The sequence below is a fragment of the Brachyhypopomus gauderio genome, unplaced genomic scaffold (genome assembly GCF_052324685.1).
Source record: "Brachyhypopomus gauderio isolate BG-103 unplaced genomic scaffold, BGAUD_0.2 sc50, whole genome shotgun sequence".
Taxonomy (NCBI): domain Eukaryota; kingdom Metazoa; phylum Chordata; class Actinopteri; order Gymnotiformes; family Hypopomidae; genus Brachyhypopomus; species Brachyhypopomus gauderio.
The window spans coordinates 2,018,617-2,034,203 of NW_027506875.1; the positions used below are offsets into that span (position 1 = coordinate 2,018,617).

A 15,587-nucleotide genomic window follows, 5' to 3' on the forward strand; every position below is an offset into this window, starting at 1 on the left:
GTCCAGGAGTGTGGTAGTGACAGGGTGGTCCAGGAGTGTGGTAGTGACAGGGTGGTCCAGGAGTGTGGTAGTGACAGGGTGGTCCAGGAGTGTGGTAGTGACAGAGTGGACCAGGAGTGTGGTAGTGACAGGGTGGTCCAGGAGTGTGGTAGTGACAGGGTGGTCCAGGAGTGTATTAGTGACAGGGTGGTCCAGGAGTGTGGTAGTGACAGGGTGGTCCAGGAGTGTGGTAGTGACAGGGTGGTCCAGGAGTGTGGTAGTGAAAGGGTGGTCAAGGAGTGTGGTAGTGATAGGGTGGTCCAGATATGCGTGCTCACAGGTGAAACCTGATCAGATCGGGACCCGCATAACGTCTCTGCAATGTTCAGGGAGAGAAAGGTCTTTCAGTAGTGGTCAGTACTCCACATCCAAGTTCACAGGCCTGTACTAGCACTGCAGGAACACAGTCCTGTACTAGCACTGCAGAAGAACAGGCCTGTACTAGCACTGCAGGAATATGGGCCTGTACTAGCACTGCAGAAGAACAGGCCTGTACTAGCACTGCAGGAACACTGTCCTGTACTAGCACTGCAGGAACACAGGCCTGTACTAGCACTGCAGAAGAACAGGCCTGTACTAGCACTGCAGGAACACAGTCCTGTACTAGCACTGCAGAAGAACAGGCCTGTACTAGCACTGCAGGAACACAGTCCTGTACTAGCACTGCAGAAGAACAGGCCTGTACTAGCACTGCAGGAACACAGTCCTGTACTAGCACTGCAGGAATATGGGCCTGTACTAGCACTGCAGAAGAACAGGCCTGTACTAGCACTGCAGGAACACAGTCCTGTACTAGCACTGCAGAAGAACAGGCCTGTACTAGCACTGCAGGAACACAGTCCTGTACTAGCACTGCAGGAATACAGGCCTGTACTAGCACTGCAGGAACACAGTCCTGTACTAGCACTGCAGGAAGAACAGGCCTGTACTAGCACTGCAGGAACACAGTCCTGTACTAGCACTGCAGGAACACAGTCCTGTACTAGCACTGCAGGAACACAGTCCTGTATTAGCACTGCAGGAACACAGTCCTGTATTAGCACTGCAGGAACACAGGCCTGTACTAGCACTGCAGGAACACAGGCCTGTACTAGCACTGCAGAAGAACAGGCCTGTATTAGCACTGCAGGAACATAGGCCTATACTAGCACTGCAGGAATACAGGCCTGTACTAGCACTGCAGGAACACAGGCCTGTACTAGCACTGCAGGAACATGGGCCTGTACTAGCACTGCAGGAACACAGGCTGTACTAGCACTGCAGGAACATGGGCCTGTACTAGCACTGCAGGAACACAGGCCATACTGGTCCAGTGCTTTTGTCATGCTGGTAACTGGCAGATGGTCCTTCCCGTTCTCACATGCCGTTGTTTTTATGGGCCAGTGTCCCCTCCCCCAGACGGCCGTGCTCAGCTGTGTGTGGTTATGAGGAACAGGCAGACCGTGCTCAGCTGTCCAGGAACTTTCATAGCACACTTGAATATTCAGCCGGAGGGCGAGGGATTCATGTGAAGATTCATGTGAAGATTCATGTGAAGCCGTCTGCCCCTCCGATCAAGTCTAGTAACTTATTCACTTATACAACAATACAAACAACTTGTGAAGTTGGACTCAAGCCATTTGAATAATTTCCTTGAGAAAGTTCAAGTTGTGCATGATGTAACTTCTTGAAAAATGACATCTAGTCAGAAAGTTAAACAAAGGCCCTCAGCCTGACCGCAAAACCCTTTCACTGGAAGAAATGTGGTTTACCTTCTCTAGTGGTTTAGCTTATATAATGGTTTACCTTCTCTAGTGGTTTACATTCTCCAGTGGTTTAGCTTCTCTGGAGGTTTACCTTCTCTAGTGGTTTATTCTCTCTAGTGGTTTACCTTCTCTAGTGGTTGACCTTTTCTGGTGGTTGACCTTCTCTAGTGGTTTAGCTTCTCTAGAGGTTTAGCTTCTCTAGTGGTTTTCCTTCCTCTTTCTTTTGAAAGAAAAGTGTGGAGTTTCAGTGGTTCAGCTGTGACAGCAGCTGCTCTTAAAGCTCCATCTCCTTCATCTTCAACTTCATCTCTCGTGACCAATGAGCAGCACTAGTCAGATTAATCCTGGGTGGTCAGCTACAGAGCAGGATAACACCACATACACACAGGGGTCTTTTATTCTGGGGGTGATGTCTAGACTTGCCATTTAGGGATTGAGCACCAGTGACATCACAGTGTCTTTATTTGCATGTATAGTAAATGGCAGACAGGCTCATTGCCAGCATGCCCAGCTGAGCCCAGGTGTGCCCAAGTGAGCCCAGGTGTGAGCAAGTGAGCCCAGGTGTGCCCAGGTGTGAGCAGGTGTGAGCAGGTGTGAGCAGGTGTGCCCAGGTGAGCCCAGGTGAGCCCAGGTGAGCCCAGGTGGGCCCAGGTGAGCCCGGGTGGGCCCAGGTGAGCCCAGGTGAGCCCAGGTGTGAAGCCAGATGAGTTACAGCTTGTTTTAATCCACCTCACCTCCAGACACATTTCCATGTGTGACCGCTCTGCTGTCTTTTATATTTCTTACTTAACTCTTGATTCAATTATACATTTTTAATTAAATCAATCGTGTAAATCAACTTTACTTTTATTTGTAAATTTGAAACTGGTCAGTGTATTGAATCTACCATGTAAACTTGCATTGTGTTCTATATTTTTGACGACATTAATGTTACAGCATCAAATCATGTGACAAATTATGATTTGAGTAAGTATTCTTGACGACCTTATAAATTCGATATAGTCCATATGGATTGAAAATGGGGTTTTAATGCCACCTGCTGGACAACGTGCAGCATGCAAACACACAAACATGTTTAGTCGATAGATTTTACCCCCCCCCCCCCTTGCCCCTCCACACACATCCTTATGTAACTTTGCTAACATGCTCCAGCCATACTATAACCCTGTCATCTGTTCCCATGAGGTGAGCGTCTTAATAATTCATAAATAACATCTTAATAATTAACTGGGGAGAAGGGCACTTGTCAAATCATTTGGCTGTGTTTATTCCTCGTTGAGCACTGAGGGTTTACTTCAGGCACATGATCCTGCAGACAGGTTGGTAGTGGGAGGTTTTCCTTCAAAGTGGGCGGGGCGAACAGTGGACACGCCCCCACCTCCACGTGTGTCTCACTCACACTGGGTCCGTGTCCATCAGAGCAGCGTCTCCTCTGGTGGGGACTCCCCATCTGTGAGGGACAGCAGCTCACAGGCCTCCCCCTACAGCACCTCACCCGTCCTGGACAACCTACTATGGGGGAGGGGCCAGGCCAGGGAATGGGTGTGGCTTGGTCTGGTGGGTGGAGCTGGTGGATTAGATGGAGAAAGGGGGGAATGTGAGCTATAGTTAAAACATGAATTGTTTGTTTTATCTAATTTATTATCTGCTGGTTCATGGGCCTGCATAACATAACATTTATCTACCCCACTTTATCTACATCTTGTATTCCAACTATGCTCTGATGCACTATACCTACACTATCCTGAATCTACCCTGAATCTCTAGATTATATGTGGACTATCTGACTGCAGTTGTGTGAGACCCAGTGGAGCTGAGCTGGATCACAGTGATGAAGATGAAGCTGGATCACAGTGATGAAGGTGGATCACAGTGATGAAGATGAAGGTGGATCACAGTGATGAAGATGAAGCTGGATCACAGTGATGAAGATGAAGGTTGATCACAGTGATGAAGGTGGATCACAGTGATGAAGGTGGATCACAGTGATGAAGGTGGATCACAGTGATGAAGATGAAGGTGGATCACAGTGATGAAGGTGGATCACAGTGATGAAGATGAAGGTGGATCACAGTGATGAAGATGAAGGTTGATCACAGTGATGAAGGTTGATCACAGTGATGAAGGTGGATCACAGTGATGAAGATGAAGGTGGATCACAGTGATGAAGGTGGATCACAGTGATGAAGATGAAGGTGGATCAAAGTGATGAAGGTGGATCACAGTGATGAAGATGAAGGTGGATCAAAGTGATGAAGATGAAGGTGGATCACAGTGATGAAGATGAAGGTGGAACACAGTGATGAAGATGAAGGTGGAACACAGTGATGAAGATGAAGGTGGAACACAGTGATGAAGATGAAGGTGGATCACAGTGATGAAGATGAAGGTGGATCACAGTGATGAAGATGAAGGTGGAACACAGTGATGAAGATGAAGGTGGAACACAGTGATGAAGATGAAGGTGGAACACAGTGATGAAGATAATCCACTACTGACCATTCAGACCAGGATGTGTTCACATCTCCAGAGACAAGGTGGCTACTTCATGTGTACAGTGTTGTGCAACTGTGTGTGTGAGTGGGTGTGTGTGTGTGTGTGTGTGTGTGTGTGTGTGTATCTGTGTGTATCTGTGTGTGTGGGTGTGTGTGTGTAACATGTTCACAGCTTCATCTGAGCTGAAGCTGCTTGAGAGGAGGGGGATGCAGTTGCCGTGACAACGTGGCTGTGTGTATTCAGGAGCGCAGGCTGGGCTCTGATTGGAGGAGACAGAGAGAGCGGGCGAGCCATAAAAAGAGAAGATCATCGTATCCGAGCTGTCAGTCAGCGTCTCTCTGCTCATGTCCACACACTACAACGTCAGACCATCCTGTGGCGTCTGGTTTGCAGCGAAGCTTCTGAGCGTCTTCTGACCACGTCCACGTAACTCCATCAAAATCTGCAGCTCGAACAACAGAGAAAACAAACACACAGTCCAGACTCTGACATCCCAGCCTCACCCAGCATGGCTACCATCACCTGCACCCGTTTCACAGAGGAATACCAGCTCTTTGAAGAACTGGGCAAGTAAGTTGTAACGTCTACTTTCTATTTTGTTCTACTGAGAGGGAGATGTGAAAAAGAGGGAGAATGAGGAACCGTGAATGACTGATGCTGGGGAACAGGGTAGCGTGGACGGGGATTACGCTGAGGAACAGATGAACAGCTTTTCTTTGTTCAACAAGGATCAGAACTAATTCTTTCTTATGCAGTGATGCACAGAGGCAGCAGATCAAATCTCCTTCTGGGCTCAGTGAAAGCTAGAGGCTCTTCAGAGGGAGGAACAGCTAAACTCCTGTATGAGAATCCAGACGTCAGTCTGATACTGAACTTCTGTATGAGAATGCAGACACGTCTGTCTGATACTTCTGTATGAGAATGCAGACACATTGGTCTGATACTTCTGTATGAGAATGCAGACACATTGGTCTGATACTTCTGTATGAGAATGCAGACATGTCAGTCTGATACTGAACAGTTGCACAGAAAGTCTGGGAGAGAAGTGCCATAAACTGAATGTTGATTTAAAGTACAATAACAAAACATCATGACAAATCAGGACATTCAGAATGATGGCACCTCTGTCTGATCATAAAATCACTTTACTCTGGCCAGCAGAACTGCCTTTTCACTGCTGGTGACCAGTTTAGTGTGTATAAGAGGAGTCAGTAACTGACAGGTGTTGTACAGCAGGTGTAGGCAGAGTCACACACCCCGTCCTGGAGTCTGCTGGAGTGATGTATGTGCTCTCTCTACTGTCTGTGTTAAATGGATAAATGTCTGTGGTTCCTGACTAGGTGGAAATGATCTTGAAATGAGAACCCCTTCATGTCCAAGTGAAGATGCACATGAGAGTGATGGAGCCATTCAGTGTCCCTCTGAAACAGGCGGTCAGTGTCCCTCTGAGACAGGCGGTCAGTGTCCCTCTGAGACAGGCGGCGTCTGGATAGAAAGACTGGAACGGCGCTGTTGAGAGTGACAGAGTTTGTTCCTCATTAGTTCACATTGTACTGCAGCAGGGACGTGTGTGTGTGTGTGTGTGTGTGTGTGTGTGTGTGTGTGTGTGTGTGTGTGTGTGTGTGAGCATGCTTGTTATTGAAGAGTGAAACACATCTACAGAGAGCCTTCAGACCCTGCCTGGCCCTGTGCCCACCACACGCCTCCTACACTCTCCGCACACACCACTCACTCTCCGTACCCTCTTCTCTGCGCAGCTCTGGGCAATCAAAGCCAAGCTGCTTACATAATTGTATTTGGGGGTGGCAATTCAACTCAGACTGAGATATTTGCAGTCCAGTATATTTGCTGCTTGATAATCATGCAAAATAAAAGATAAAAGAATGCAGCAGATTCTGGAAAGTGAAGTTGTGAAGTGAAAACGTGGTGTGTTTGTCCCATTAGCTCAATCTTACAGGCACATGCATACTTCCCCTCCAAGTCTGTGCCTGTTCTGTGTGGCGCTGACGGACGGGACAGCAGGTACGTTTGTCAGGTGCTTCGTTGCTGTTGCCCATTTTGGGCCAATTATGCAGCCTGCAATCTGTTCACATGTCATCTCACCATTCAGCGAAAAGAATGAACAGTAACTCAATTAAGCAGCCAGAGCTGGAGCTATAGAGGCAGAAGACCTCTTATGCAGGAACGAATGGTGTGTTTGAGCTCCTGAATCTACAAGTGCAGTCCATCAGAGCCTTGTTTCCATCTACCAGCAGAGGAGATGGGGGAGCAGATGTTACATCATCCCCAGAGCTATTACATCATCCCCAGAGCTATTACATCATTGCCAGAACTATTACAAGATCAACATCATCATCATCTTCATCTCCTCCTCATTATACTTAGACATCAAGAACATGGCTAGAACACAATTACAAAACACACAGCTTAGTCTGAACACACATGACCTGCTGTTTGCTCATTATTAGGGTCAAGGCACAGGCGAGGAGACTCTTCTAGGTCACATCCTCATTTAGTCTTTGATGGTAACCCCCCCCCCCCCCCCCACCCCCAGTCTGCTGGGTTATTAATTGGTCTTCCCTAATAAAAGCCATATCTATCCCATGTGTTTATATTTAAAATATTATCTGTGCTATCAGAACAATTTGTGCTATAAATGAATTTTAGGTTGTGCAATGCTGGTTTTTTAAAGACCCATGAACTAAATCGATGTATATAATCAATTTGTTCGACAGTTTCATGATTCACTGTGCTGAGGAGTTTAATGGTGTAGTTAATAATAACTCTGGTTGGTTCTCCTACGGATGCTGTACTGAACAGATGATGTAGTGCCTGGAAACTCTAAGCATTAGTGTGTGATGCCTTCACGTCCTCTGGTGGACCAAAAACCTTTTCTCCTTTTCTCTGGGAGACAGACAGCGTGATGCGTCCTGTTCATCCTTGTCATTTGATATTTATACACCAGGATATACATCCATCCATCCATTATCTGAACCGCTTAATCCCGCTAGTCAGGGTCACGGGGGGCTGGAGCCAATCCCAACATCTCCGGGCGAAGGCAGGGTACACCATGGGCAGGTCGCCAGTCCACCGCATGGCCAACACACACGCATGCACTCACACCTACGGGCAATTTAGCATGATCAATCAACCTAACACGCATGTCTTTGGACTGCGGGAGGAAACCCGAGTACCCGGAGGAAACCCACGCAGGCACAGAGAGAACATGCAAACTCCACACAGAGCAGCCCAGACTGAGAATCGAACCCAGACCGCCTTGCTGTGAGGCGACAGTGCTAACCACCACACCACCGTGCCACCCCCAGGATATACATTTACATTTATTTGATATTTAGTTCCTGGCTTGGTCCATTCATTGATGTATTTATCATAGGAATAACAAACCTTAGATAATAATAAACAATAATTAATAATTATAATTAACATTCAAATCAAATGCTAATTTCTGTATTAACACTTACACATTACAATACTTTCCTCTTTACCAGTTTTTATTCTAGTACGAACACCTGGACTGATTAATTTCTTTGCATATCACACTAAAGAGGAGAGAGTAGTGTGGTAATCTCTCCAGTCCTGATCTCTCCAGTCCTGATCTCTATAGTCCCGATCTCTATAGTCCCGATCTCTATAGTCCTGATCTCTCCAGTCCTGATCTCTCCAGTCCTGATCTCTCCAGTTCTGAACTCTCCTGTCCTGATCTGAGCTTTCCAATCCTGAACTCTCCAGTCCTGATCTCTCCAGTCCTGATCTCTAAAGTCCTGATCTGAACTCTTCAGTCTTGAACTTTCCAGTCCTGAAATCTCCTGTCCTGATCTGAACTTTCCAGTCCTGAACTCTTCAGTCAATGAAACAAACAAAAAATGTGAAAAATGTTTAAAAATTGTGTGGGGTGAGGAGTGTGTGTGGTTCTGTATGGTGAAGATGTGTGTGGTGGGCCTGTCTTAGGTCTGTCTTAAGCCTGTCTTAGGCCTGTCTTACGTCTCTGTATTGGGCCAGTCTTAGGCCTGACTTAGGTCTCTGTCATAGGTCTCTGTCTTTAGCATGCTCTATTTTATGTCTGTCTTTCCAACTGATACTTTTGTTGCAGCTGCATTCGTTTTGTTTCCGGTTGTATCTGAGTGAAATCCTCCCTTCTTATCTGACCATCATCAGGTCTCACTCTTGTGCACCATAACTGGGCGCATGTGTGTTTCCACTGTGATCTAGCGCATTGTGTCATCAAGCTTGCTAAGTTAATAGCAAGCTGTATGGAGCCAATATGATCAGCCTCAGTAGGTCAGGAGGTCAGTAGGTCAAGAGGTCAAGAGGTTGGGCTGATCAGTCCACCTGACAGGATGTGATAACATGAACACAACTCCAATGCTTTCACATTGTTATATGTTATAAATGTCGGGAATTCTCCTGAATGATTAACTAGAAACTCTCAATGACCACTAGCCCTTCACAGAACATGCACATAAGCTGCTCTATGTATCCACATAGAGACAAGCATGAGACAAGCATGAGACAAACATGAGACTGGCTGAGTTTTTACTGTATTCTTTTACAGGCAGAATGATGTTGTTAATATGGTAATGTCGGTTTTGTTAAAATTGTGGTGTTACAAGCTTCTTGGAACCACAAGCTTCCTTTGAAAAATGTTAATGTAAAATGAGTTTCACTATGTTTCAAGACATTTATTGGTCTAGAATGACTCGGCATCTGCAGGTTTGTTTCACCAGCCAGTAATGGAGAGATCGATTAACAGCTACACTGATTGCATGTAGAGGTCATTGGGACTTCTCCATCAATGTGCCAATAAGTGTAGACATAATTGTGTGGTGATAATTGCTGTGTTTCTACTGCTCCCTTCAAGATTTGAGTCACCTACAACATTTCAGTTGTTTTCCTTTAGATCAAAAATTAAAAGGGGAGAGGATGCTTGTATCCGTGGGCTACAACTTTGTCATGGCAACAAGGTAGTTGTCATGATAAGCTCTTGTAATTAAAGCTGTCAGAAGGGCTCGGAGCTGTCAATCAGCAGAAAGCCCAGTTCTGATAGGACGCCCAGTTCTGATATAAAACCCAGTTCTGGTAGGACGCCCAGTTCTGATATAAAACCCAGTTCCGCTAGGAAGCTCAGTTCTGATAGGACGCCCAGTTCTGATACAAAGCCCAGTTCTGGTAGGAATCCCAGTTCTGATATAAAACCCAGTTCTGCTAGGAAGCCCAGTTCTGGTAGGAATTCCAGTTCTGATATAAAACCCAGTTCTGCTAGGAAGCCCAGTTCTGATATAAAGCCCAGTTCTGCTAGGAAGCCCAGTTCTGATACAAAGCCCAGTTCTGGTAGGAAGCCCAGTTCTGGAACATCTTGTAGGTGAAGGCCACAGGAAGGGAGGTTCACACTCACAGCAGGATCTGTGCTTTGGACCGGGACTGTTGTCCATGGAAACCACAGTGCACAGCTGCACTGTAAAGTGTGAACAAGTATGGGTCCCCGGTGCTCCATAGAGGGACATGTTGCCAGTATCAGAACCAGTACTAGTATCAGTCCCTGAGACCTGATGCTAAAGTGGTCATGGAGAAGGTGCTGCTACTGGGAGCACTGGTGTAGAGAGGTCTGGTACTGGGAACACTGGTGTAGAGAGGTCTGCTACTGGGAGCACTGGTGTAGAGAGGTCTGGTACTGGGAACACTGGTGTAGAGAGGTCTGCTACTGGGAGCACTGGTTCTCTACAATGTCAGGGACAGGGAATAGTTCTCCAGACATATACAGATGTATACTGTACATGTGTATACTATACAGATATATACTATACAGATGTATACTGTACATGTATATACTATACAGATGTATACTGTACAGACATGCACAGGGACTTAATTCTCCTCACGAGATTTCTTTCAATGTTCTATTTCATATTGTTATCTTAATCTCAAAGTTTATAAATAAAACAATACATAGTCAATTAATGCCAAGGTTGGATGTCATCACTGGAAGTAATGTGTGTGTTTAAAAAATGTTAAAAAGAAAACTCCTTCAGTGTCTTTTCATGGTTGAACTGTTAACAGTGTTTGATGAATGTGAAAGTTGCTTTCTCACCACTTATTTGTGTGCCTCTCTGAGGATAAACGTTGTCATAGGTGTTACGGACAACATGGAAACCTTTTCTTTGTCTTTGTTTTCCAGGGGAGCATTTTCAGTAGTGCGCAGGTGTGTGAAGGTGCTCTCAGGGCAAGAGTATGCTGCCAAGATCATCAACACCAAGAAACTCTCAGCGAGAGGTGAGTCGCTTCTTCAGGTGTGTGTATGGGCTTCTCTAGGTGTGTGTGTGTGTGTGTGTGTGTGTGTGTGTGTGTGTGTGTGTGTGTGTGTGTGTGGGTGTCTGGTGGTGAGTGCTTTTGATGGGTGGCTTCTGAGTGGGCTTCTCTAGTGGCGAGTAGATACCCCCACACCCCCCACACACACACACACACACACACACACACTCTCTCTCACTCTCTCTCTCTCTCTCTCTCTCTCTCTCTCTCTCTCTCTCTCTCTCTCTCTCTCTCTCCCACCACACACCCACACACCCACATACCCACACACACACACACACACACACACACACGCACTCTGACTGATTTGGTTTAACATAGAGAGGAGAATCCTAAATGCACCAGAGGCATTTCAGCTCTGCACCTCACACCTCCCACACAGTGGAACCACACACAGCTCTTATATGTCCTCCAACAGCACTGCGCGCCAAACCCACTGAAATGTGTTCATTGAATGTAGCTCGGATTCACTTCTGAACTGACTGAAAGTCCATTCTGTTACCTCCAGTGACTTCAGAACATTCTGTTGCCTCCAGTGCCTTCAGAACATTCTGTTACCTCCAGTGACTTCAGAACATTCTGTTACCTCCAGTGACTTCAGAATATTCTGTTGCCTCCAGTGCTTTTAGAACATTCTGTTGCCTCCAGTGCCTTCAGAACATTCTGTTACTTTTTTTTCAACTGCTATGATAAAAAAACTCTGAAAGGCCTGTGTGTCCCTGTGCTGTCTCTAGTCTGAGTGATCTCTTCTGTGCTGGGTGATCCCCTCTGTGCTAAGTGATCTCTTCTGGTCTGAGTGATCTCTTCTGGTCTGAGTGATCTCCTCTGGTCTGAGTGATCTCCTCTGGTCTGAGTGATCTCCTCTGGTCTGAGTGATCTCCTCTGGTCTGAGTGATCTCCTCTGGTCTGAGTGATCTCCTCTGTGCTGAGTGATCTCCTCTGTGCTGAGTGATCTCCTCTGTGCTGGGTGATCCCCTCTGTGCCGGGTGATCCCCTCTGTGCCGGGTGATCCCCTCTGTGCCGAGTGATCCCCTCTGTGCCGAGTGATCCCCTCTGTGCCGAGTGATCCCCTCTGTGCCGAGTGATCCCCTCTGTACTGGCTGATCCCCTCTGGGCCGAGTGATCCCCTCTGTGCCGAGTGATCCCCTCTGGTCTGAGTGATCCCCTCTGGTCTGAGTGATCCCCTCTGGTCTGAGTGATCTCCTCTGTACTGGGTGATCTCCTCTGTACTGGGTGATCCCCTCTGTACTGGGTGATCCCCTCTGGTCTGAGTGATCTCCTCTGTACTGGGTGATCTCCTCTGTACTGGGTGATCCCCTCTGTACTGGGTGATCTCCTCTGGGCTGCTCCTCCTTCTTTTAATGGAGGTTACCACTTTTCAGCTGCTTGCCTGCAGGGAGAGACAAATAGTTTATAAATAACCACCATTTTCATGAGGGTGGAGCCTAACCCTCAGAACTGTTTTGGATGTGGAACGGTATGCAGGCACGGTGAGGCACACACAATTACTCTGCAGGCTCCAGGAAGTAGATTTTAGCTGCAGAAAAGAAAGACAGAAGCACTCAGAGACCACACATGTGCTGGGTAATGGACACAGTCTACTGAGAGGCTCAGATTTTATGGGCTTGGATTCCTGGGAAAGATGAACTGTCTAATTGCAGTGACAGGATTTGTATATTTGCAGACCTCACAATGTGATTTCCAGATTGTTATGTGATACATTAATAAGGACCCATCCCATGGACCAGGCTTGCTGAAATGCAATGGGATTGTGTGGCCTCAATGAAGTCACCGGGCCTGGAGTTTATCACGGAACTGGAGTCCTTTACAGCCAGAACGACCCAAGTTTGGGTAATTAGTGAACCCAGGATTTGTGATTAGTGAACTTAGGAAATGTGATTAGTGATTAGTCATGAGAGGTGATTTGTCTCAACATCAAATTGAGTGAACTTGTTTTTCTCTGCATTTGCAGAGTGCCAAGTGTCTTCTTAATTCACTGATCTTCTAGTACAGTGGTTGCCAACCTATGGCACCGTTGGCACGCCGAGGCATAATCACTGGCACGCGACACGCTGGACCAGCATCAGCTAATAAAAAAAAAAAATAGAGCACGATCCTCCAATCGAAATCACTCCTCAACGCTCTGCTCGGCGGAGGCGTTTATACTTGACGATCGGTCGCGATATAATACTTAATTTGTGTCCATTTACACCTCCCCCCGTCAACAACTGTTTAAAGTTGGCACTCTATGTCTCCATGTCTCAAAGGTTGCCGACCCCTGTTCTACTAGATCATATATTCATATATTTTATTTGTTCTACTAGATCATATATTCATATATTTTATTTGTTCTACTATATCATATATTCATATATTTTATTTATGTTCTACTATATCATATATTCATATATTTTATTTATGTTCTACTAGATCATATATTCATATATTTTATTTATGTTCTACTAGATCATATATTCATATATTGACGGACTCAATCGCTGAGAAGAGCGAGATTTATTGAAGGGTATACCATAATCGTCGTCGCTTAGCCAGGCAGGGTCAATCACAGGAGGGCAGTCCGTAAAACAGGCAAAGACAGGCATCACAAGACAGGGAGCACGGGAAACAGGAGAAACACGAAAACGGTCAGGCACAGAGAACAGCGATGGGACAGACACGATCACAAATAAATTCAAAATACCGGACGAAGGACAAGGGAGACTCAGGGGCTTATATGCACAGACTTTAAACAAGGGGCAGGTGATGACAATGACACAGGGGAGTGGTAACAAACGAGGAATCAAACCCAACGAGCAGGGCGGGACAAACAGGCAGGGAACACGGACATGAGGGAACCCAGAGTGACAGCTACGAGAGGGGGCATTGCCCTACGTGACAGAACCCCCCCTCAAAGCGTGCCACTCCGGGGCACGCAAGGGCAGACAGGACAGGGACAGCGAACACAGGACAGACCGGAGGAACAGACAAGGGGAAAGCAGGGCACGGAGACCGGGGCACGGCAGGGACAGGGGAACCAGAGACGGGCCAGGAGCCGGGCTGGGGCATGGCGATACAGGCAGGGACAGGGCGAGGCACGGGAGCAGGACCGGGAACAGACACAGGAGACGGGCCAGGGGACAGGGCAGAGGCATACACGGAGGCAAACACGGCTTGGACGACTGAGACAGGCACAGGCACAAGGTGGGTGACGACTTGGGGAACAGACATGGGGACAGGGACGGAGACGACACCACCGGGAACAGACACAGGAACAGGAACATGGACACGAACAGACACAACCACGGGGACAGGAACCAAAACAAAGCCAGGGACGGAACACGGGAGCAAGGGGGACACAGGCATAGAGGCAGGAACACGGGGCGGAGCAGACAACACACTGAGTCCAAGCCCACACGTGGGCAGCACAGTCTCTGGGGCGACAGGCGCGGCCGGGCGGCAGGCAGCGGGCACAGGCGCGGCCGGGCGGCTGCCAGCGGGCACAGGCGCGGCTGGGCGGCGGCCAGCGGGCACAGGCGCTGGCAGACGGGCAGCGGGAACAGGCAGGGTCCGCTGGCGGGCAGCGGGAACAGGCAGGGTCCGCTGGCGGGCAGCGGGAACAGGAGCCGGCGTGGATGACCTCTCCTGGGTCGCGGGGACAGGAACCGGCGTGGACGACCTCTCCTGGGTCGCGGGGACAGGAACCGGCGTGGACGACCTCTCCTGGGTCGCGGGGACAGGAACCGGCGTGGACGACCTCTCCTGGGTCGCGGGGACAGGAACCGGCGTGGACTGCCGACGGGCAGCGGGGACAGAAACCGGCGTGGACGACCCCTCCAGGGTCGCGGGGACAGGAACCGGCATGGATGAGACACCCTCAAGGGGCGGAACCACCGGGCTGACGTCCTCAGGGGGCGGAACCACCGGGCTGACGTCCTCAGGGGGCGGAACCACCGGGCTGACGTCCTCGGGGGGCAGAACCGCCATACAGACGTCATCAGGGGGCGTGGCCGCCATGCCGACGTCCTCAGGGGGCGTGGCCGCCATGCCGACGTCCTCGGGGGGCGGGACCGCCATACTGACGTCATCGGAGGGCGTGACCGCCATACTGACGTCATTGGAGGGCGTGACCGCCATACTGACGTCATCGGAGGGCGTGACCGCCAAGCCGACGTGGCCAGTGCTCCCCCCCAAAAAACACTTGGGGGTGTCATGTGGAGTAGCTGGCGGGATCAGAGGCGGTGGGTCCTCTTCCTCAGGGTCCTGGGTGAGCCTGGCAGAACACACAGACACACAAGCTCCTCGGTTGCTCTCTCTGCTGCGGCTCCGCCTCCCTTGAGGCGCCGGGAGCTCGCGGTGGTCAGAGAGAGTCAACCGAGGGTTAAGTGAAAACTTGTCTGTGCGCTCAGACCGTCTGCCCGCTGCTTGCACTACAGGGGTTTTTTCCCCGTTGTGTTCGCAAAACCGGGCAGACACACAGCGCTCAGATGGAGTCTCGTCGCGAAAGCCAGTAGAAAGAGACTGCACTTTCTTTGGTCGGCGACGAGACTTCCTTGTACCCGCAGCGCCAGGGGTATTCCTGTCTCTGGTTTGTTCGCACTGAAATACCGGAGAGTCGAACCGGATTAAACCAGCCGACATCCATTCACAGTGTTTGAACTCACCAGAGTCTCGCTCTCTTGCTGTGTCCTTGATGGGTCCGGTATTATGTAACGTGGCTTGCGCCACGGAGCGAGGAGACGGACACAATCGCTGAGAAGAGCGAGATTTATTGAAGGGTATACCATAATCGTCGTCGCTTAGCCAGGCAGGGTCAATCACAGGAGGGCAGTCCGTAAAACAGGCAAAGACAGGCATCACAAGACAGGGAGCACGGGAAACAGGAGAAACACGAAAACGGTCAGGCACAGAGAACAGCGATGGGACAGACACGATCACAAATAAATTCAAAATACCGGACGAAGGACAAGGGAGACTCAGGGGCTT

The 15,587-nt window shown here is 48.7% G+C and overlaps 1 protein-coding gene across 4 annotated transcripts in view; it reads left to right on the forward strand.

Annotated features, from left to right (window-relative positions):
• The first annotated feature begins 4,572 nt into the window (after positions 1 to 4,572).
• Positions 4,573 to 15,587, forward strand: part of camk2a (calcium/calmodulin-dependent protein kinase II alpha) — an 84,874-nt gene continuing 73,859 nt past the window's right edge. For 2 of the 4 annotated variants that reach the window (XM_076986862.1, XM_076986863.1), the window contains exons 1-2: positions 4,573 to 4,850; positions 10,474 to 10,568. In XM_076986862.1, coding sequence (XP_076842977.1) covers positions 4,789 to 4,850; positions 10,474 to 10,568 — 157 coding nt within the window. In that variant the 5' untranslated portion in view covers positions 4,573 to 4,788. The remainder of the gene's footprint in view (positions 4,851 to 10,473; positions 10,569 to 15,587) is intronic. The other 2 variants (XM_076986864.1, XM_076986866.1) reach the window with 1 other exon arrangement.